The sequence below is a fragment of the Sorghum bicolor genome, chromosome 1 (assembly GCF_000003195.3).
Source record: "Sorghum bicolor cultivar BTx623 chromosome 1, Sorghum_bicolor_NCBIv3, whole genome shotgun sequence".
NCBI lineage: Eukaryota > Viridiplantae > Streptophyta > Magnoliopsida > Poales > Poaceae > Sorghum > Sorghum bicolor.
Genome location: NC_012870.2, coordinates 7,962,898 through 7,986,159, shown reverse-complemented (window position 1 = coordinate 7,986,159; position 23,262 = coordinate 7,962,898). Strand labels below are relative to the sequence as shown.

The 23,262-nt window shown below is 43.6% G+C and overlaps 3 protein-coding genes and 1 long non-coding RNA gene across 6 annotated transcripts; 2 read left to right on the top strand and 2 right to left on the bottom strand.

Annotated features, from left to right (window-relative positions):
* LOC8059957 (ACT domain-containing protein ACR3) lies at positions 382 to 3,325 on the top strand. Of its 2 annotated transcripts, none has more exons than XM_021450744.1 (7): positions 382 to 537; positions 905 to 1,080; positions 1,169 to 1,214; positions 1,303 to 1,417; positions 1,624 to 2,408; positions 2,563 to 2,667; positions 2,747 to 3,325. In XM_021450744.1, the coding sequence occupies exons 2-7, from the start codon at positions 1,010 to 1,012 to the stop codon at positions 3,125 to 3,127; spliced, it is 1,503 nt and encodes a 500-aa protein (XP_021306419.1). In that variant the 5' UTR covers positions 382 to 537; positions 905 to 1,009; the 3' UTR covers positions 3,128 to 3,325. The 2 variants fall into 2 exon arrangements, with proteins under 2 accessions (XP_021306419.1, XP_002466523.1); XM_002466478.2 differs by lacking the exon at positions 382 to 537 and adding an exon at positions 601 to 775.
* On the bottom strand, positions 3,295 to 8,614 carry LOC8059956. The gene is made up of 3 exons (XM_021450743.1): positions 7,580 to 8,614; positions 7,141 to 7,328; positions 3,295 to 4,131 (listed from the first exon to the last, which is right to left on the bottom strand). Exons 1-3 carry the CDS (start codon positions 8,478 to 8,480, stop codon positions 3,709 to 3,711), a joined length of 1,512 nt encoding a protein of 503 aa, XP_021306418.1. The 5' UTR covers positions 8,481 to 8,614; the 3' UTR covers positions 3,295 to 3,708.
* LOC110431796 (signal peptide peptidase 1-like) lies at positions 11,017 to 16,743 on the bottom strand. 2 transcript variants are annotated; one of them, XM_021451391.1, is made up of 12 exons: positions 16,459 to 16,743; positions 15,703 to 15,800; positions 15,464 to 15,579; positions 15,214 to 15,365; positions 15,027 to 15,130; positions 14,272 to 14,399; positions 14,096 to 14,146; positions 13,490 to 13,576; positions 13,311 to 13,380; positions 12,557 to 12,693; positions 12,382 to 12,459; positions 11,017 to 11,395 (listed from the first exon to the last, which is right to left on the bottom strand). In XM_021451391.1, exons 2-12 carry the CDS (start codon positions 15,740 to 15,742, stop codon positions 11,297 to 11,299), a joined length of 1,062 nt encoding a protein of 353 aa, XP_021307066.1. In that variant the 5' UTR covers positions 15,743 to 15,800; positions 16,459 to 16,743; the 3' UTR covers positions 11,017 to 11,296. The 2 variants fall into 2 exon arrangements, with proteins under 2 accessions (XP_021307066.1, XP_021307067.1); XM_021451392.1 differs by having other exon boundaries at positions 16,444 to 16,721.
* LOC110432055 lies at positions 17,466 to 18,392 on the top strand. The gene is made up of 2 exons (XR_002449537.1): positions 17,466 to 17,532; positions 18,120 to 18,392. It is a non-coding gene; the product is annotated as an uncharacterized LOC110432055 (long non-coding RNA).

Sequence of the window (23,262 nt, the reverse complement as noted above, 5' to 3'; positions counted from 1 at the left end):
ACAAGTATCATTTAAATGACCATGAAATATACTTCTTCTATAACAAACTTTTTTAGAGGTACAAACGTTGATAGTATTTTTTATATTCCTAGTTAAACTTAAAAAAAAGATTTGCACATGATTTCTCCATGTAATTACAGCAAACGAAACAATTCTATAAAAGTAGAACCCTCATGAAATTCAAACAGATCTGATCTAGTACAAGCAAAGCCTTGACCGGTCAACCAAAGGCCTGAGGAGACGCGGAGGAGAGGGAACCGAAAACAAGAGAAACAGAGTCGGAATTCAGCAATGAAAACCGGACAAAGGCTACGCTAGCCTCCGCCACGTGTCCGCGCGCCCGTCCGACGTGGCGCGGCGGCCGTTCGCGCCCCCCCGCTCAAATCCTACAACGCCGCCGATTCGCAGAGTTCGTTCGCGCAGAGAGAGAGGAGAGGAGCAACGACGGCAACGAACAGCGGCAAGCGCAAGCGGAACCAACCACCACACGTGACCTCGGCTCGGCTCGGCTCCGCGCCTGTGGAAGCGCAACGAAAGGTGATCGATCGATCTCCCCACCCGCCTCCTCCATCCTCACCCGTCCACGGTCCACCTATATAACCTCTCCCGCTCCGTCGGTTTCGCCGCCTCCGTCCGTCCTCCCCCCAAAGGAGAAAGGGTTCGTTCGTTGGTGATATCCCGCGTCCCCAGCGAGCATGCTGTCATTGCGCTCCTGCTGCCACGCCGCCGCGCCGGCGACCCGCGGCGTCGCATGTGAACACGGCGCGCGTTCCTCGTGTTGTCTTCTTTCTTTGGCCCCCGTCCCTCTCTCTTTTTTTTTCCCCTTCTAGTTCTTGGCCTCAGATTGGATCTGTCCGGCCTTTCTTACCATATTTATATCTTGTATTTTATATAATCCCTGCAGGATTCCACCCAGGCAGAGATAAATAAGATCGCCGGAATCAAAGAGGCTCTGTTCTTGAGGCGATTGGCGGCCAAGCAGGAAGCCAGCGGCGCGGCGGCGGCGGCGATGAAGTACGTCTCCGGGCCGTACTTCGAGCCGGACTTCGACCCGCTCCTCGACCGCTTCGGCACTCCCGGGTACGCATCCTCCGCTGCCCTGCTGCGCGATTCCTCTTCTCTTCTGAACGCCGGCCGGCTCTTTGACGAGCTCCGCGTGGCTTTGCAGGGTCGTCGTCGACAATGAGACGCGTGAGGATTGCACGCTCGTCAAGGTAACACACAGACAGAGCCGAGCATAGCATAGCATGCACAGGACCTCCTCCTCTCGTTCTGATTTCGTGTGCCTCCCCCGTTCCCAAGGTTGACAGCGTGAACCGCGACGGAGTGCTGCTTGAGATGGTGCAGCTGCTCACCGACCTCGACCTCGTCATCTACAAGTCGTACATCTCCTCCGACGGCGGCTGGCTCATGGATGGCAAGGACTACTGCTCCTCCCTCACCTTTCTTGTCAATTTGCTTGCTTGATTTTGAATGTCATCGTGCCATCGCCCGTCGATTTTGACTCCGGTCTTTTCATGGAAAGTTGGGAACGGGAAGATGCATCAATCATTGCCCTTGCCGGCTTTCGACCACAATTCAATCGGTTCTTGACCGGCTGTATGCCACTGTTGCCCAACGCAGTGTTCCACGTGACGGACCAGATCGGGCGCAAGCTGACGGACCCGTCGCTCCCGGAGTTCATCCAGCGCGCGCTGGTGCCGTTCCACCGGCCGGGCAACGGCCCGTCGCCGCCGAGGTTCACCACGTGCCTGGGCAACGTGGTCGGGCCGGGCGGGCCCGACGTGTCGGACTGCGCGGCGCTCGAGTTCACGGTGCACGACCGCGCGGGGCTCCTGTCGTCCATCACGTCCGTGCTGGTGGACAACGGGTGCCACGTCGCGTCCGGGCAGGCGTGGACGCACAACGGCCGCGCGGCGGGCGTGCTGTACGTGACGACGACGGCGGCGGCCACCACCGCGGACGGCGCCGGCGCGGCGGCGCTGCTCCCGAGCCGGTGGGCGCGCATCGAGCGGCTGGTGAACGCCGTGGTGGACGCGCGCGAGAACGTGACCGGGGAGCGCCACTGGGTGTGCGTGTCGGAGCCCGTGCAGGGCCGCGTCCACACGGAGCGCCGCCTGCACCAGCTCATGCACGACGACCGGGACTACGAGTCCGGCCCGGCGCCGACCCCCGTCGACGAGGAGCTCTTCAGCATGGGCGAAAAGGCGGCGACCGCGCGGACGGCCCGCCGCGGCGCCGTGACGCGCGTGTCCATCGACAGCTGGGAGGAGCGGGGCTACGCCGTCGTCAAGATGACGAGCAGGGACCGGCCCAGGCTGCTCTTCGACACGGTGTGCGCGCTCACCGACATGCAGTACGTCGTCTTCCACGCTACCGTCGGATCCCAGGGGGCTCTTGCCATCCAGGTATCGCCACGTGTGTGTGTCTCTTACCTCTTGTCAGTACGTGGGTGCCCATGTTGCATTGCATCATCACCCTTGGAGACTTGCGGTAATACAACATGCTCAGCATGGAGACTTGGAGTCTGACATTGTGTCATCCTTGGCATGATCGACGCAGGAATACTACATCCGGCACAAGGACGGGCGCACGGTGGACAGCAGCGCCGAGCGGCAGAAGGTCTCCCGGTGCCTCGTGGCCGCGGTGGAGAGGAGGGCCACTCATGTCAGGCTCGCTCGACCATTCGTTCCTCGCCGCTGTATGTACTTGTCGTTTCGCTAACGCACGGCGCTGCACGTTGCAGGGCGTGAGGGTGGAGGTGCGCGCCGCCGACCGGTCGGGGTTGCTATCGGATTTCACCAGGGTGCTGCGGGAGCACGGCCTGTCGCTGCTGAGAGTTGAGCTCAAGAGGCACAAGGACGACGCCTTTGGCATATTTTACCTCGTCACGGACACGGGCGGCGAGGTGCGCGCCGAGGCATTGCGCGCTGTGCAGGCGAGGGTCGCCGAGATGGACATCTCGCTCGACGTTGTCAAGGAGGCCCCTGGGTGGCCGCCGGTGAGGAAGACCAGCGTGCCAGCCCCGCCCGTCGCCGGGCCGGAGAGGCCCAGACCTTCCCTGGGGAGCCTTCTATGGTCACACCTTGGGAAGCTCTCGAATAACTTCAACTACATCAGGTCTTGAAACCTGTTCGGAGAACAATCCACCTGTTGTTCTTCTGCAATCTGCATAGACGCTTCCATAGGTGCTCAGTTCCAGTAATTTCCTGTATCTCGGGTACCAAGAATTACAATGTCAGGAAGCAGTACAAATTTGTATATAAAGTATAGCATGCTGTATTGCACATAAAATTCTCGAGAAATTGAAGATCACTCTGCTTTCTTTTGTCTGATATATGTGCAATTCTTTGACCAAAAAACGATTGGAACTTTATTGTTCCCACCTTATAACATCACGAATGCTTATGTACAAAAGAGTACGAATCAAATTACAAACTGTAATGCTGGTCAAACGTAGCACCCTGCCATATCTCGAGCGATAAGATCACAGTGCCTTCACCCCGTCCGCTTGAGCGATAAGATCACAGTGGTAGCTTGAAGAGTGCCTTCACCACGGCAGCTTGAGTGCAAAACAAAGCCACTCGATTTTCACTGTACACCCTATTCTTTTCACGAACAGCCTTCACCTCTACATTTTCTTGTATAGCATAGACATCCAGTTTCCAATACACAGGTTGATAGCTCGCTTTGCAAGTTGCAACAAAATCATTTTGCATCATCCTCTTCCAAATCACTAAAAGACACGTCTTCCTCGTCACCTATGTGGATAGTTGGGTGGCCAGCAAGATCGGCCTCCTCATCGAACCAATCGTCTATGTCATCATCAAAGGCCTCTTGCAAAACATTTGAGGTCTCAGTATGATCCTTGGGCAGCTCCTCTTTGATGACTGATTTATCCACAACTGCAACTTCAGTTACTTGGATAGGATGCTTCTCAATCTCAATTTCTGTTATGGGCATAACAGAAGCTGCTTCACGTCGCATGAATGGGAATGCTTCTGTAGCATCTTTCAAGGTGTCCCCTCGTAACTGAACTCCAAGATCATCCTTATGATGACCTAGCTGCTCAGTTTCAAGCTTTGACTGGTATTGCAAACGTTGCATAAGCATTGCTCTAGCTTCCACAATCTGCAAGAATAAGAACTGGACTTAGATTACTGGCTCAGGCAGGTATCATTACTCGTGGAATAAATTTTTTGATACCAGCAGAAATGGCAAATGTTATGATGATTGCATCAACCACAGCAACTGATATTCTATTGTGCATCCCTCCATTTGGTGCACCCATGACATAAATGGACTCCAAAAGTTCAAGAAAGTCAACTTAGGGGGAGGTGTTCCACCACAGTGCAAATCTAACTTATAGAAAGAACTAGAAATGTGCAGAATATTAGTCACTAAAGCAAGCAGTTTTGATCCTAGATGGGGTTCCGCTTTTACTTTTTAACTTTTCCTCACTGGATCCTCCATTGATTGAATTGGAGTTTGAAATTTAAATACCTAGCAACACGACTCATGCCAAACTAACTTTATTTGATTTCAGGTTGTCGACACTAGAGTGCAGGGGAGCATTGGGAACATGCAATCAGTTTACTTCAAGTTAAACCATCACAAGCAGACACATTATAATATTAGCTTCGTTCTCAACCAGAGAACGTTGCACATGGAGAACAGGCAAGGGCAACAGTCAATTGAAGATAAAGACTGTATACTTCTAGTCCTCTTTATGCAGGATCTTGCAAGTGCTTAATTAGAATTTTGTTTACCATGCCTCATAAAAAAAGGAAGTTCTTGGACCATTACTGCACAGCACACATGGATGGACATAGGCCATGGGCCTCTACTACTAAATTCCCTTTAATATAATAATCAGATAGGCAGAATTTTCTACACTTAGTTTGCCTAATTTGTGATGTCACTGAAAAAGCCTGCCATAATTGCACAAAATACTCTGTTTGGCATCTTCTGAGAGTTCATATTGAAAAACTGGCCCTAACTGCTAGCTATTACAATACGTAGTGCTTCAATCGTCAAATTTTGAGATTCAACTTTTCACCAAATGAGTTACCCCCCTTGTCGGCAGTTTCCAGTGCAAATCGTGTCCGATGCAGCTTACAGCAAGCCATGTCCTGGGTCCTAAGTTGCACGTATTGGGCTGCCAGACTTAGGGGTGTTTTTCTCAGTCCCACAGACAATAAACTTCATCTTAGCGCAACACCATGGTGACGGTCTCCCACAGGGGCCAAGTTTTTACTACATCAATAAGGAATTTACGGTGCATGCAAACAAGAGGTTAGAGAAATCTAGCCACATAAATCTAAAGTATGCCTACAAAAATTACCTAGAGCTTCAAAATCTAGTTAGGGAGGTCTGAAACATGCTGGTATGATTATATTTCTAGACAAATAAAAGACAACAAATTTGACATGACTTAGCTCGGTAGCTCTTCAAAAGTATGCGCAAAAAGGCATATTACATATAGTCTGAAGAAATCTTATCTAATACTTACTGCAAAAGATAGAGGAAGCAATCTCATATATTGCTGCAACATGTAGGCACACACATGCAGGGGCAAAGGATCCGATATGGCTAGGTATGGTGGACCCCATACCTCGACTTCCTAGCGGATCTCCCCCTGAATTGCAAGACAAGCACCCCGTCCGCCTGATCGGCCATGGACATCGAAGCAAGCATTGAAAACAGACTGCCCAATAGACAGGAGGAGGAAGGAACAAATGGTTTCAATAGGTCATGGCTTTGGGCCTTGCTTATGGTATGAGCCATCGCTGTGTGCTCTGCCTCTTTATCGTCCGGACAACCGCCCATACGTATTTCGTTCCCATCTGGCTGTCTATAGACAATTCGTCAATTCAAGTTCTGCTGCACTGCAGATTTTGCAGAGTGCAGATGCCTAGGGCTTAGGCGCCGATGCGGAGGCGGAGACTCAGTGAGCCGCGAGGCAGTCACATAAAGACAGCGACACCAAGGCACACACTGATGCAGAGGAACAGGCGCACAAAAACCGGCCGCATGCTGATCAGAATCAGGTAAGGGAGTAAGGCCCAATTTGCAGCAGCATAAGCTTTTTTTCAATTATTGTTTACTTGTTTATGTAATTTGTTGTTTAAATTTGGTATTAATTATGAAGAACAGGGCAAAGAATTAAGTAAAGATGGACTCAACAGTGCAAATAATTTTGTACTTTGGCGAATACAAAATCATTAATTGTTGCATGTGTACAAAACATTTCAAATCTTCAATCATACTCAACCTATGTTACCTACTTCAGCACTTCACCACACCTTAGTTTAATTCCTTACTCCGCCATTACACAAATGCAGAAGTAACGATGTTCATATTTTACCGTGTTGTTTTCTGTCTCCCATTACCATTTATGGACACTTAATGTGGGACAAGTTGGTAATCTGCCATGAAATTTCTAGATTTGACCAAAATTTGTGTTTATGATCAAAATATGCCTGGCGCTATGGAAGAGATGACATTATTTGCAGTTGCTAGCTTCAAGAGAAGGAGAAGCTAGATAAAGGTTATTTCAGCTTCCTTCATCAGACCACTAATATCATGTTTAATTGTATGATATGCTGGTGTGAACCAACAACTCTTGTGTCTAGTAGTTGAGTATGAAACTAGAAATGTGCTACCACATACATAAAACTAAATCAAGATCTCTTGAAAGTAAACACAAATTATATGGCTAAGCTTTGATGTCTAGGAGCTCAGGCAATAATAAGATTATGCTACCTATTGTACGTTTGTCTCTGCTCATTCAGCCATAATTACTTCGAATGGTAAGCACCTATATCAACACTGTTGATATTGACATATGGGATTCTTTTCTTTTTCCCATACAGCAACCCCTAGAAGTTCTCGTGCGTGTACCACATTAACTAAATAAATAAATCCATAAAGAATGATGTAAACCACAAAAAAGATGTCTTGAGAAATATTCTAACATAACAAATGTCAAGTCAGAACTAACTAGATATTTGGTACAAGAATAGCATCACTAACCTTAACATACGCATATAGCTTTACTACTTATCTATGCCAATTTTCTGGAAAAAAGTTAACCATGGAGTGGAGATAATATAGTATCAAGAGTAAGGAAAATTTTACCTGTGGTGTAGATAGAAGCTCGGCATCACGCTTGTTCAGTCTAGGATGTAGAAGAACAAAGTAAATTTTCCAAAAACACTCTTCACTCATATGGATCGGGCATAGTTCAATCCGCAAAGCTGCTAATCTGGGAGCAAGATGCTCAATAGCCAAGGAGTGCTCTTGTTGAGCATCAGACATGTCAAAATCTGAAGGAACAAAAAGTTTAGGTAAGCACTTCTATATGTACAAAATTGGTAGCAAAAACAAAGAAAATGTGGAGCAACCAAGACATTAAATCGAAAGTAGTTAACACATGAAACAGTTGTTTTTTCAGTGACAGTAGAGCCAAAATGTCTTGAACCTAGCAACACAACTTCCAATGGTAAACTTGACACTTTACATATCATTTCACCGAGAATCAATATGAATAGAATGAAGAAAGAGGTGAAGAAATTACATGAGAATGGACCATCGGCCTCATCATCGTCAGGCAGCAGCGGGAAGTCAAGCCAGGTCTCCGGATGCCTGGCAATGTTTGTGGCAAATGCAAGCACCTCCTCAGTGATTCCAATCACATCCCAATCCTCCTCCACTTCCTCCTCCTCATGACTTACCCTCAGCTCCTCTGGTTCGCCATCCTCCTCATGCCTTGCTCTCTGCTCCCCCAATTCGCCGCCATCCTCATGCCTCGCTCTCTGCTCCTCCAATTCGTCATCTTCTTCGTCCCTTACTCTCTCTATCTCCAACACATGCCTTGCGTTGCCATCGTCCACCCTAAGGCCAACCGTCTCCTCCCACTGATGCCATTCCTCGTCGCCCTCCACCTCCTCTTCAATCTCATACTTAATATGTCGTCTCCGCTCTTCCTCCCACTCGTTCTCCTGGTCGTCATCAGGAGCGAAGAAACTAGAGGCCATCCTAGAGAACCCAGACACGGCCTTGTGACCTGAGATCCGGGAGATCCCGCTTCTGAACCGCCCGCCGATCTCAGCAAAGTCGTTCCGGATCCCGGCGATCTCGGGCGGTGTCCTCGCGTCGGCGGATTGACCCCCCGCCGATTGAGGGGAGGGTGAGGGCGAGGGTGAGGGTGAGGGTGACGGCGAGGTCTCCCCGGGCGGTGGCGCGAGGAAGTTGGCGACGCCCCAGAACTGGCGCGTTAGGGTTTTGGAGAGCTCGGTGAGGTCCTCCTTGACGCCCTCCGCCGCGCCCGAATGCAGCGGGTGAGTGGGGAGCGGCGGCGGCGGCGGCGGTATGCGCGCGGACGGGGAAGGGGTGGGCGTGGCGTCCGGGTCATCGTCGGCGCCTGAATCGTCGGGGATGTTGAGGGACGTGGCGAGAGAGCGGGCCAACCATGACATCTCCGGCGATCGACGGCGGCGAGGCAGTTGGGTTTGGGATTCGGGTTGGCGTGGGTTGGTTGGGTTCAATCGGCCGCTTTTCCTTGGGTGCGTGCTTTCAGTCCTTGAATTGAAATGGACGGGATTGGGAGAAGAGACAAGGACGGCTCGTTTGCTGAGTTGCCAGTGGGCCCGGCCCTCGTGGCGCTCCTGGTTTCCCCTGTTCTCCTGTTCCTCCAGCGTCCAGGCTCCAGCGAACCACCACCACCCTCCCCTACTACCTCGTGGCGGTTCGTTTGAAACTTGTAAATTTTGAAAAGTCAGAGCATCTCCAAGAGCTTTTCTCTCACTCTCCAAATTATTATTTGGAAAGCCATTTACATACAAATCGTTTTTTATATTTTTTTTTTATTTTTCAACAGTTTTGTTAAATCTCATCGTTCTCGTCTTTTATATTTGACTAGCGAAAAACCCGGAATAGATAATGGTTATATTTGAATGATAATTTAGAAAAGTTGTTGAATGGTAGTTTTTTATCAAAATTGATATTCCTAGCATTTATGAAGAATATACAAAGTTTCTTAGATGCTCTTATTAAATTGCCCTCGATTTCTTTACAGGAGCCAAATGCTACGAAGTTTTTAAAACTGTCACCGTGAAAGATAAAAGTTAGCTGATTTGAATTAGTTTGACTTGCACGCTCGAATCGCAGGCTTGCAGCTAGCTAAGCCCAATTAATTGTCACGTACGTATGGACCACTGAATCAAACAACCGGTGAAGTGATCCTACTTTGTACGTAATCAACGCGATTTGGTCTGCGATGATGTAACGAACTAATGGATCGTGTCATTCTTACATTGTGCCGTACTACTAGAGAACTAGAGATCGACGTTATGACATGTGCCGTACCGTACCGTTGTTTTATTCGCACAAGCAAAAGCACTTATTGCAATTTGCAAACCACGCTTTCTTCTACGTTAAGAAAACATTCCAATGTACAGTACCTGGTACTACATCTGCAATTTTGTATGACTCCATATTGAAGATGAATTAAGCTGCTTTAAGCTAAAGCCTTGTTTATTTCCCAAAAATTTTGTAAAATAAGAATAGTAGCACTTTCGTTTGTATTTGACAAATATTGTCCGATCATAGACTAACTATGCTCAAAAGATTCGTCTCGCAAATTACAGGTAAATTGTATAATTGGTTATTTATTTTATCTATATTTAGTGTTCCATACATGTGCCGCAAGATTCGATGTGACGGAGAATCTAAAAAATTTTGCAAAAAAATTTAGGAACTAAACAAGGCCTCAGATCGCGCCTCCGGGTAACATCCGAAATACAAAAGTTTTTTAAAAAGCTAAGGGCCTGCTTGGTTCACTTCTAAAATTTACTAATCCAAAGATTTGGAAAGCCGTGATTTTAGCTAGTATTTGGTTTGTTACTGAAACTTATCGATCTCTCACCTTTGGCTCACCAATCTATCGTATTTTTTTGCTCAACTTTTGGTTACCAAATCTTTAGCATGTTAAATAAAATCTGGGTTTTGGTGTATCATTTTGTATAATGAAACTAAATACTATATAAAATTCTTGGCAAAAAAAATAGCTATTGTCCATGTTATATTTGGCCTCAAGAGACAAAAAAAAAACAAACGAGCCTCAAGAGGCCATAACGAAGGCAATAAATTCTGCATTTTTTGGTATTTTCTATTTCATTATTCCAAAGTAGTTGGTATTTTATATTTTGTATTCCATGAGAAACTAAACATGCCTTAAATTAATGGGTACTTTTCCTGTCTTTCCGTTTTGCTACCTCTAAATAAGATGGCTTATCGACGTGAAAACAGGGATTGAAGCATGCATCCTCTGATAAAACTAAGTACCAGCTATAGCAAATCCCAATCCTCCCAAGGAAAAAATACAGTTATTTTTTCCATTTGTATTTGGAACAGAAGTCCCAACTATTAAATCCCAATCCTCCCAGGGAAAAAATACAGTTATTTTTTCCATTTGTTGTCTTTGGAACAGAAGTTCCAACTAGCATCATCTTGCGCTTGTGCACTACCTTTTAATTCCTCAGCTTATTCAGCCCTTGGCTCGTCAGACTCCAGCAGCTGGAAACAGTAAAAAAAATGACCTTTTTTTTTTGTAGGAAACCTACAGCGACCGAGTGGTTGCCTGAACTACATCTAATTTGTTTGCCTATAAGAGAACTTGGATCAATTTAGTGATTCGACTTCATGAGTCAGGACAATATGATATAAGTTCGCCCCGCTGTCTCAAATTCTTTCTGGGTCATTCTGCCTCATGAGTTCGACGCCCCAAAATCTAAAGTACCGTGGGCCATCAGCCCATTCTGGGTTTCCCAGCATTTGCCCAAGTAAAACTAATTAGTTATGACTATATGATTAAGCACGGTGTGCTAAAATCACTCGCTCTTTATGCCCATGCTGGATCTGAGGTGTTTCTCCCAGCTGATTCAACCTGTAAAATCCCTAATGAAATTCTTGCCTGCAAAACAGCAAAGCAAACATATGCATGGCATGAACGCGTCGGCCCAATAAGAGTTCTGGTGAATTCCTCAATGAATCAGGAGCACGTCAGGGCATCGCAAGTAACATCATCATTTCCCCCCTCATCTTCCACTCTCCAGTCCAGGCCAAATAATCCGCGGAGCGAAAAAAAAAACTTGTGTCATGTTGAACCATTTCTAAGTCCTTAAGTAAGCCAACCCGGTATTAGAGGTCATCAAGCCCATTTAGCTGTCAGACGACCATACACGAAAACTGTCGTCCTGTCCTTTTACCTCTGGAACTAAATCCTGCTAGAATGCTAGTCCACCTTTTTGTTGCCTTTGGAACTATTATCATCTTGCTCTTCTTCTACACCACCTTCCTCAGCCTCAACTTTTGACTCATCAAACTCAAGCAGCTGCATTTGTAAGAAATGTGGTCAGCACTCAGAAGGTCCTGCATTCTGATACATATTTTATAACAGGCCTACTTTTGTGGGAAACAAAAAGGATAAAATTTTGCAAAGAACCCCCCCCCCCCCCCCCCAACACACACACACACAAAAAGATGGTACAAAATTGGAACAAATGACCAGGAGATGGAAATACAGATCACCATCAACATTATTGAGTTCAATCATCAACAAAGCTCAAGTCTTCCACGAGCTCTCTCTTTCGTAAACGCATAAACAGAGTTTTTTCTTTTGATAACTAAGAAGGAGAATATATGTAATAGTAATAGTTAATACCAACTCAGCATAAGGGCAAATTCTTCATGACTAACAGTAGTAATGACAAGTACACGTATCCAAATGCACAAATGAAAGGGTCATACGGTGCCTGAGTAAATCAGATACTCCAAGTGAAGCAATCAGATTGCAAAACAAGAGTTATTTGTATTCTTTAAAAGACACTAGTTTTACACCCAATCAATGTTTTCAAGTCGTCCGAATCGCGATTAATCGTCCTAATCGGTCCCTGGTGACTGATTAGAGGTACCGTTGACTTGTAAAAGTTGTCCGATTAATCATGATTAATCGTCCTAGTCGGTCCCATGGCGACTAGGTTCGATTGGACGACTTGAAAACATTGCACCCAATCCTAAACTGCAGTAACTGTTCTAAGGAGTTTATTTTTGCCATGAGATCCATTTCTTGCATGTGCAACGCTAGTTTTTAAGATGTGACATTGTTTTGTAGTAACAGCTAAGAGGCAAGCATCAACCAAGCAGAAAATTCAGGAACACAATTAGGCTCATCCAAAGAAGCATAATTTACCATGTCTAACAGTTCATCTTTTATTTAACTTTTATGCTACTCAAAGTTCAAGGCAAAAGGATGAGTTAAGAGGCTAAACAAAACTTTTTCTTTCGAATGGTAGCCGCAGTAAGTATTCAGAATCTGACCTGTTTCACTTCTCCATACCACAGACTGGGAACAGCAACGAAACCAATCACACAAGGAACGAGGTATAGTAGAGCAGGCTGCAATAAACCCCCAAAATAGCCATAGTATTAATATTAGAGGGATGACAGAAACAAGGGGAAACAAGACAATATAAACCTGAGTAACAGAACTCACCTGTGCAGCTTGAAACCAGTTCATTACAATGATGGTCACTGTCATACCCACAGCGTATCCCAAAAATGCACCGTTGAAGTAACGGTTCTTGATACCTCTTGAGACATCAAAGCGCAAGGCAAGTGCAACAAATATACCTGGAAGCAAAAGTACAAATACATATTATGTGCTTAATGACTTGGAAACTGCCTAAATTCATATTCAAATATCACCTTTTTTGTATGCAACTTGAATCAATTGAAATTATAGTTTCTGTTGATACATATTGTGTAGTTCTCCAGGGGCCAGGAATGGACACAAATATTGGCTGTATTGGCTATCCTAAGGCTGCAATGCAACAGAGATGGCCTAAAAGTATATCTGAGCATGGACCTAGCAATATGGTTCAGAGCATGATCTCAATCCAGCAGGACCAATTCGTTGCAACATTGATTCTCTGTCAAGTGCTAAAAGAATACATAGATACCAAAAGTAACCCATATCATAAATCAAAAATTCTGATCAATTCCCATGAATCAACAAAAGGAAGAGCTCCATTGATACAGCATATCAGTAAATGCCACTTATATACATTCTAACAATGTTCCAATATAGTTTGGTACAGATAATCTAATCATGTAGAACAAAGTTGACACTTGACACTCCTACAGAGGCTGATAATACCGTTCAATTGGGGGGGGGGGGGGGGGGGGGGTCGGCATCACTGCAAAGCAGAATATAACATAGCAGAAGGAAAGAAATTTTTATTACTAACCAGGTATTACAATGTCACCAAGGCCAAGCATGGAGAATGGACGTGCAGCGTCTGCAGTTGGAAACAGAAGCTGTACATAACCAAGCAAAGCCAGATCAGCTGAAGCATCAAGATGAGAAAATGGAACTAACTGACAATGGTATTAACAAAGACCAAGTTCAGTAGGAAAGAGCACCGACCTTTATCGGAGCATCAAAAGATTTAGCCACACTAACCATAACTGGAGTGAAGAACACCCAGAAAATGTCATACACAAAAAGTCCACCCTGGAAAAGGAAAAATGGCATTTACATATGAATAAATGAACAGAGAATGTTTCAGTGGCACTCAAAATGCAAGGGCCCAGCCCCAATTACTTCAGAACTATTAATCTATTATACACCAGACAAAGGTTCCATATTTTAATATTCATGGCATAAAATGATCACCAATTCAAAGCTTGCTAAGAAAAACTTTTTTTTTTCCAAAGTTTAATAAATATATGACAAAGTGCATGCTAAAAAGACAACATACAGACAACAAGCAATACTTTTAGCTTCCTATAGTGCATAGGAGATAGCTCCTTTCATAGACAAATAAAGTAAAGATATGTTAAGAACAGATGGTCCGTAATAAACCATATATAGATATATAAAATGTTATAGTGGTGATTATGATAGTGCAGAGATAATAAAATAAGACAGGTTTGTGACTGAAATAATGAGGATGTGTTCTTAGAAGTTATAACAGAAAATAGAAATATATAGTGTTCAGGCCAAATCAAGCAAACATTGGGAAACCCTTACCAAGAGAATGGCTCCAATTTTAAATGATCCCAATGACAGCATCTCAATCCCCTGTGAAATTGAAGTGTTAAGGTTCTGGTAAACTAAAAACTGGTGCGTAAAACAAATCAAATGATTTTAGCTTTTATTCCATAATCTTTAGTAATGTATATTAATGTTAAACCATGCAAACAAACCTGAATACAGAAAGCCAATCCCAGAACATTGTTTGCAAGCCAATGCTTCTTTGACGCATACCACAAGCAAAAGAAAAATCCAGGTATTGAAGCAACAATCTGGGACTTTGTGAACTCCACTGAGAGCGCTGAATTAAGAAATTCATGGGCTTAAACCATCTTCAAGAATAAAGATTATAAAGGGAGGCTACTGGCATAGTCAAATCCAATTCCCCTCGTCCTTATTCTGAATTAAGAGTCTAAGACTCATAAGAAATCAAATATCAAATGCAAAGGTTGCATTAACACTTAACACCATGACAGCCATTGTAATTGGAATCTTGTAATAAGTCCATTTCTGAGGGAGAAACGGAAGCTTCTATATCTATAAAAATGCTGTAAACAAAGAATATACATCCATGCTAGTATTTAGAGTTTCTAATGTCACAAAAATAGAAGATTCCATATCCACATGGAGAAATATCACTTTGTTCATAGCAAGGTTTTTTCTTTTATAACCATTCATAGCAAGGTTGAAAGAGTCAATGGTGAAAACTGAAAAAGCTCGAGTTCATTCAGTACACAAAATAATATATCAACTCTTAGTCACCAGTCATCAAAATAAATAAATAAATAAATAAATGTGCAGCAGTACTTAAAATACAGTCAAATAGTGCTCTAAAATAGCACTGAAAACATAGCTGTAGTAATATTTCAAGATTTGCATAACTAGATCAACAAGACTAAGCACTAAAGAAAGGGAGTCAGGATCATACAGTGGATAAACGGAGCCCAGCGGATAAGTGGAGCCTGCCAGACGATGAGATTATCATTCCACTCTTTTGGAAGAAAACGTTTTATAGAAGGAAGCAGTGTTGCACTACATAAGAAGGGCCTCATAAGTACAGCACATAAACACTTAACATGTCTGCAAAAGCTGTTCCAAGAAAAAAATGGACTTACGAGAGAGCAACAATGCCTAGAATGAAAAAGTAGGCAGTGAGCACAGCATTGACCAAGTCTTTTGAGAGAAACTTGAATAGAAGGAACAGTGATAAAAGCATAGCACTTCCAACAAAGGGGAACCGCATAGCATGCTCCTTGGACATGGTCTCCTGCATAATAACAATTGAAAAAACAAATCAGTTGGTCAGATGACTTACAAGTCAAAGTAACAGCCAGCAGATACATAAAACACAATAGTATTACTTACAGAGGGTGGAGTTGGCTTGACAGAACGGTAGCAACCCACATAGACAGTAAGGCATGCTGTCAATACCACATTCACATTTGGGTTTACGTTGACCACAAGTGGCGCCAAGCTCAGTCCTGCATATTGTAAAAACATATGTTGCTAGGTCAGCAGAGCACGTGCTCTTTATATCAAAGGGAAAGGAAGAAAGTAAGGAGCACTGTAAAGGCAGCTATGGCTCAACTGCACAATTAACATACCAGCAAGAGCCAAATTGGCAGCTCGTTCATGTGTCCTCATTGTTAGGAAACGATCTGGGAGACTAGCAAGGTGCCCTTTGTTGGAATGTCAAAGTGAACTGCGAAGATGATGATGCACAAGAGGTGTTATCATCGGCAACATACAAAAAATGAGTTAGCAGAGCAAGTTCTGATCTGAAGCAGCTAGTGTTTAAGTTTTTGATCGAACAATCAGTAATGCTAACAGTGGAGGAAACATCTAACAGCAGAACAGATGTGATTTTATCCAATTTGCTTTACATTTAGAGTCCACAATCCAGAAGCTGAGTGTTTTGTTCAGAAGTACCGTAAGGTCAAAGGTTGCTTCAGTTATTCGCACTACCGGATGAAACTGAGCAAGAATCATCGTATTGTTGCGTACCTACTCTTTTTGTAGGAGCATAAGTCAATCAATTGTGCTACCAGTGCTACAGACAGAGCAAGGTAAAACGAAAGGCGAACGAAAAATGATGGATGGATCATACACAGGAGCTAGCCGTGGCTTCAATGGCAGATCTCACTCTACCGGATGCAACTCTACAAAATAAAAGAGGAAACATGCAACTCTACATAGCAGAGGGAACACCAAGATGCAACTCGACGAGATCTGACTCTACCGGATCTGTGGGAGAAGAAAGGTCAAATCGAAACCATAGACCAAAAACAAGTGAAGCATCGGAGCAGTGAAGATGGAAGGGAGAGGAGGGGGAGGGAGAGGCTCACTGGAGCGGATTCTACCAGGTCTGCCGGAGTGCAGTGGATGGCTGAGTGAGGACGACGATGTCGCGGACGCGGCGGGGACGACGACGAGGAGGCTTCCGGAGCGGCGGCGAGGAGGAGGCGGCCGGAGAGGCGACGACGAAGAGGCGGCCGGAGCGGCGCCGGCGCGGCGGCGATCGAAGCGGCACCGGCGAGAGGGAGAGACCGACACGCGACACGCGAGAGCTCGGTCTTTCCACAGCTCGGGTGGGGATTTTTCTTGCCTTTTTTTTTAGCAAAAGGTTTTTTTTTCTTTTTTTGCCTGCGTGTATATTCACCTTCGTCACCCAGTGTGCGTTTGCTGAGGTTGGCCCAACAGCCCGAGCGCAGGCCCCACAGCCCGGCTGCGCTCTCGGGCTGCAACTCCTGTGTTTGCGGCACTTAGCCCGCTCATGAGCCTCTCTCTTGGTTACTCGCCGCGTAGGCCAGTATGAGACTGTTTAGTGTAATAGGTTTAACTATTTGATTGATAATTTATTTGAATACAATTTAGGTATAAGTATTGGTTCGCTTGCTGTATTTCCCAAAGAGGCCCATGTTAGGAGAAGTGGTCATTCCAATAGATTTCAAATAATTATATATCATATGCAACAGTTTATAGTATTGAACTCTGAATGACCAAATTATTCTTGAATAGGAGCATGTAACAAAGATTCAACAGAGCAAGTATTACTTCAATTATTTAAATTTACAAACTGAGCTATGCGCACCTGGTTTCGTTTATTAATTATGTCTTTTTTGCACTATATTGTTAGTTGGGGTAATATTATGTGTAGTTGAATACATATTTTTTTAGGATCATAAAGCTGGTGAAATCACTCAATCGTTTTATATTATGCATGGTATGGGTAAGGTACCATAAAAATTTCATAACAATTCTAATAAAGACAGTAACACTATTAAGTATTTATATAAAACTCTAGAGAAATCTAGATCCACATTTATAGAAATAAAATTGCACTAAAACATGTTATGTTATGTGTTTACAGTGCAGTATTAGTTATATAGACCTCGTGGAGTGAACCAGTTGTTCAGTCCACAGTATAACACGTGGTGAGCTGCCAGTCTATATTACTTATTCGTAGTGTTTAGTTTGTTTGTATACTATTTAGATGTAGTGATTTTTAACTATTTTTTCTTTTTGTATATTATTATTTGTTTTCCTATTTTTCTTTGAAATTTAAGGATATAATATATTATCCTAGGTGTTCAAATAGAACTATTATATTTTTTACTAAGAGAGAGGAGCATTAGTGTAACACGCGGTGAGCCTCCTAGTCTATATTTAGATGCAGTGATTTTTAATTATCTTCTCTTTTTGTTTATTATCAGTGATTTTTAACTATCTTTTCTTTTGGTTTTTTATTTTTTTTTGAAATTTGAGGATATAATATATTATCCTAAGTGTTGGAAGAGAACTATTACATTTTTTTATTAAGAGAGAAAAGCATTTTTTAAGTAATTTTGATATAGTAATATGGATATCGTACGATAGATTTATATTTATACAAATTAAATTCCATGAAAATATGTGATACTATGTATTTAGAGTGTAGTGCCAGTTGTGTAGAGCACAACAAACTTGGTTTGGTATTTTTTTGATTTTTATTTGATTTGTTATGATTTTTATAATGTTTCAGCCGGTTTAGATAAATAATAAATCCGCTGGAAAATGGAAAAGGCCATTGGGCCCAATTCGGCCCAACGCCGAGCGGCGATGCGGGCCGAGGCCCATAACGTGGCCTGAGCAGCGGCTGGACCGCGGGTTCATTTCTGAAGAATTGGAGGGTTTTTTTGCAAGAATATATGAGAGAGGGAAGTGGACTGCGGGTTGATTCGTATAAAGTTGGAGGGCTTTTTTGCAAAACGACCAAGGAGAGCACGATCTCGCCCGTTCATGAGCCCGATCCGACGGTTTTATTAAGAGAGAAAAGCATTTTTTAAGTAATTTTGATATAGTAATATGGATATCGTACGATAGATTTATATTTATACAAATTAAATTCCATGAAAATATGTGATACTATGTATTTAGAGTGTAGTGCTAGTTGTGTAGAGCACAACAAACTTGGTTTGGTATTTTTTTGATTTTTATTTGATTTGTTATGATTTTTATAATGTTTCAGCCGGTTTAGATAAATAATAAATCCGCTGGAAAATGGAAAAGGCCATTGGGCCCAATTCGGCCCAACGCCGAGCGGCGATGCGGGCCGAGGCCCATAACGTGGCCTGAGCAGCGGCTGGACCGCGGGTTCATTTCTGAAGAATTGGAGGGTTTTTTTGCAAGAATATATGAGAGAGGGAAGTGGACTGCGGATTGATTCGTATAAAGTTGGAGGGCTTTTTTTGCAAAATGACCAAGGAGAGCACGATCTCGCCCGTTCATGAGCCCGATCCGACGGCCGAGAAAGGTAGGCGACGTGGCCACGCTCGCCTGCCTTCTTTTGGTGCGTGAATCGTTTTTTTAGAGATGAGAAACGTAGATTGGGTTTGTTTTTTGACAACCTGCCCCAACTGGGCGTCAAGTGAGTCGATGGGAGCGCCATGCGTGAGTTGGTTAACCTCTTCCTCGATCCTCTTAGCGTCTTCCTCCACCAGACCACCGCTACCGGCTTTCCTCGCCGCCGCTCGCTCCTACTCCCAAGGCTTGTCCTCGTGGTGTCTCGCCACAGCCGCCGCTAATGCAACACGCCTCCCGCCCCCTCCTCCGTTGCGTCTCCCTCGCCATGGCGTCGTGCCCACCCTGACCCCGTTCCTCCTCATCCTCCAGAGGCGCCAGCGGAGGCAGCGCCACCATCACTACTCGTACTGTCTCGCCGCCCCTTGCGCTTCTCTCTTGGACCTCCTCGTCAGCCTTCCCTCCTCCCTCGCGCTCGTAGGCCCCGCCGCACTCACGCCACAGTCGCCACCTCCTTCTCCTCCTGGTCCTCGTCCTAGACCAGCCTCACATCGCCGTCCCAGGAATCCGAGGACTACGACGTGTGCGGAGATGTCGCAGGCGAGTGGGTTCTCTTCACCAGCCTGACGCCATTCAACCGTTGTGTGTTGCTGCATTGTCTGTCCATGTCTTTTGAGGACAGCGGTGTCCTGCTCGACAGCGTCAACGAGCGTCTGCTCACCGAGGAGCGGCACTACGTGAACCTGAGCAGAAGATTTGCATCGCCCTAGAGGACGGTGGGGTCATCGTATTCGATTGGTCTAAGGAGATGTCGTGAAGGTTACGACTTACGAGAGAGGATAGAGAAGAGAATGATAGGTGGTAAGGCTATCACTCGTTGGATATATGGTAAGCATATCTACTAGTACAAGTAAAGCAAACACAATCTCGCTCGAACCAGGCTCATTTGGTACAAGAGCGCAAACATGAGTAGTTGCAGGAGTAGGGGCTTGCTTTGCTAGGCCTGGGCATATCAAGTGGGCTGAGTCGGCCAAATACAGGGTTGCAAACACGCCCCCATCGACTAACTCACGCCAATAGTCCAACAGCCAAGTGCATATTCGAGCCGAACAGGGGAGGTCACCCCAGCGCGGGCTTTGTTCCACACCACACCTGGTTTAAGGGCTGATCCACATTAATACCCGAGCAGCCAAACCAAAAGGCCTAACACAATAACCTAACCCATTTAGACATAATGGCCGAAGAATCAAATCCTCGTATTCCTAGTGCTAACCCACACGAGCATCGTTGAGTTCCTTGAAATGACTAGCCATTCGAGTTTAAGTTCTCAACTTGATACGGATGCTCGCATTTTGCTGAATTTATTTTAGTATTTAACAGTGTTGTGCTTTGCGACGTCCTCGTCGACGGCGAAGCGTTAGTGGTCACTTCGTCGATCTCGTGATCTACCAGCTCAATCCATCAAAGGTGTCCATAGGGATAGGGTTTGCGTAGATATATTTATAGGGATGAGTGTGTGCGTGTTGTGGGTGTCTGCGTTATACTGTGTAATTCTTTAAAAAAATCAGCATTGGTCGCATCGGGTGGGCCTCCTTCACAAAATCACAGGTTGCAATCAAGGCTGCCCCCCTCCATCTCTTTGTGCTCGCCCCTCGGACTGCCGCCCACCACGCCGATGCCTCCTCTTTGGTAGCTGCTCCTTGACCCCATGGAGGTGGTGCTTGGCGGTGGCCCTTTGTCGGAATGGACACATCCATGCCCATGGTCAACTGCGGCGCTACAGTCACCAAGCTCACCATCGTGGAGACCTTCTCCAGGCTTAGGGAGCAGGGTGAGGTGCATGCCACGTGCGCTTCGGCTCTCACGGCATCCCTGTTGCTAAACACCCATAGCGAGCGGCGCGTGTGCTCCGCCAGCGCAGGCATCGCCTTCCCTACTTGTTGATTACAACATCACAAGTTCCACGTTATAGGGTGTGAGAACAGTCCATAAATTTCGCTGAGCTTTATATACTCCTTTTGTTGAAGTGCCTTTTGGTTTTGTATGTTAAGTTTTTTGTAATGATTTGCAATAATGTGTTATTCAAATTTCTAGTGCTAGTCAGTAGTTGCGCTTTAGCATTTGGACACAGGAAATGCAGAGTTCTTCCATTCATTTTGGTGAAGCTAAAATCTTTAATGGGTTTTGCTACGGTACACCCAAATAACTGTGGACCGTCGATCTAAATAGATATAATTAAATATTACCTCCTAAGAGGTAATAAGAGAAATATATTTTTTTATTTTGAGAAATAAGAAAGTAAGCAAATTTTAGGTAAAATATCTATCAATTAGATCTAACCTGCATGCATGCACACATGTAATGGCATGGATTTGTATGCATGTTTTCCAACATGATATGTAACGTTTTCAAATTTGTCTATAAGAAGTTCAAACTTGTCACAATGTTAATTGTATTGTACCTAGACATTAGTCGTATTTTTTCTACAACGTGACAAATGTATGTGTGTATTCTAATTATTATTAGTATTGATATTTCAATTATTTATTGTACAACGTTAATTGTATCTAGAGGTTAGTCATATTTATTTTTCTACAACGTGACAACAAGAAAATCAGTCTTAAACGTATTGGTATTTAAATTATTTATTATATTTTTTTTCATGCCAACATGCATGTTGTACCTGTACGTGTCAGGTCCGGAACGGTGCTAGGCACCACCTTGCCTTGTGCGCAGCACGCTACATCTGTATGCCTTCTTTGAGTGCATGTCATTGATCGGTATCTATAGCAACAAACGAGCTATTTTTGGGTAGCAAATATTTTACGCATTTGTTTAGTTTGTTGCCTTTTATATTTTTCTTTTTAAAATATTTTAATTAATTAATAACTATTTTGTTATTATATGCATATCAAAAATCAATGGCTAAGATTTGTTTAAGATCTTACCTCGTATGAGGTAATAGGTGTACCTTAGCAAGGCCCATCTTTAATTTATAGCCGGATTAATTGTGTACATTTATAAATATTGCTAGCTAGAAGGCAGTCAAGATGCTAAGTTCATCATTGCTGAGTTGTTAATTTCTTTTTCTAACCCCTCTCGTAATTCATAGATAATTTTTTAATTTCAATATTATTTTCCTTGGTTAACCAGATTTGCTAGAGTTGCCTCTATAGTATTGTCAATTTATGATGCAAGTGACGTTTTCCTGGTAGGGAAGATCTAAAAGTGCCAGAGTCTAAAGTTTCTCAGTTTTATCTATTTCAGTAAGTTCCACTCATGTAGCTATTTATGTAGTTAAATTGTTAAATGAGTAAAGTCCACTACCGGTCTTTAAACTTGTACAGTCGTGTCATCCTGGTCCCTAAACTCGTAAATCGACCGTTTAGGTCCTCGAACTTATTCATCTGTGTCATCTCGGTCTCTAAACTTGTTCAGTTGTGTCATCCGTTTAACTTATTCATCTGTGTCATCTCGGTCTCTAAACTTGTTCAGTTGTGTCATCCCGATCCCTAAACTTAAAAATCACTCATTTAAGTCTTCAATTTTGTTCATTTGTGTCATCCTGATCTCTAAACTTGGTTTTGAGTCTCATCTGGGTCAAATAAAGCGATCTAAAAACTCTATATTAAAAAAATAATTTATAACTTTTTCATATAAACAAAAATGAAGAGAAACTTTATAGCAAGGTTGTAGCCCTCGATGCGATCTATAACTTTGTAGTTGAAAAGTTTTTTATTTGAAATCGTTTAGTGTAACAAAATTTAATTTTAAATTTTAAAATTTATAAACTTATAAAAAAAATTTGAGACCCTAAATGATTTTAATTAAAAAAAATTTCAACTACAAAGTTGTAAATCGTGTTGCTGGCTACAATTTTGATATACATTTTGTCTTTATTTGAGTTCATATGAAAAAATTATGAGTTATTTTTTCATATAAAGTTTTTAGATTGCCTATTTTGATCTAGATGAGTCTTAAATACAAGTTTAGGGACCGGGATGACACAACTGAACAAGTTTGAGGACCTACATGAGAGATATACAAGTTTAAGGACCAGAATGCCACAACTGAACAAGTTTAGATACCTAAATAATCATTTTACGAGTTTAGAGACCGGAATGACACACCCGAACAAGTTTAGGGACCGGTGATGGACTTTACTCTTATTAAATTAAGTGATGGTTAAAAAGATGAAGATAAAATTGAACCATGGCAGGTAAGCTATGACAAAAAATAGTGTTGGCTGATTTATTGTAAATGGCTGATAGATTCGGCTGATAAGCTCAAGCGAACAAATAAGAATTATTGAGTCCACTCTACTTTATTAGTTTGCCATTTCACTTCGTATAAACCTAATAATGTAAAGTATTTGCAAATTACTT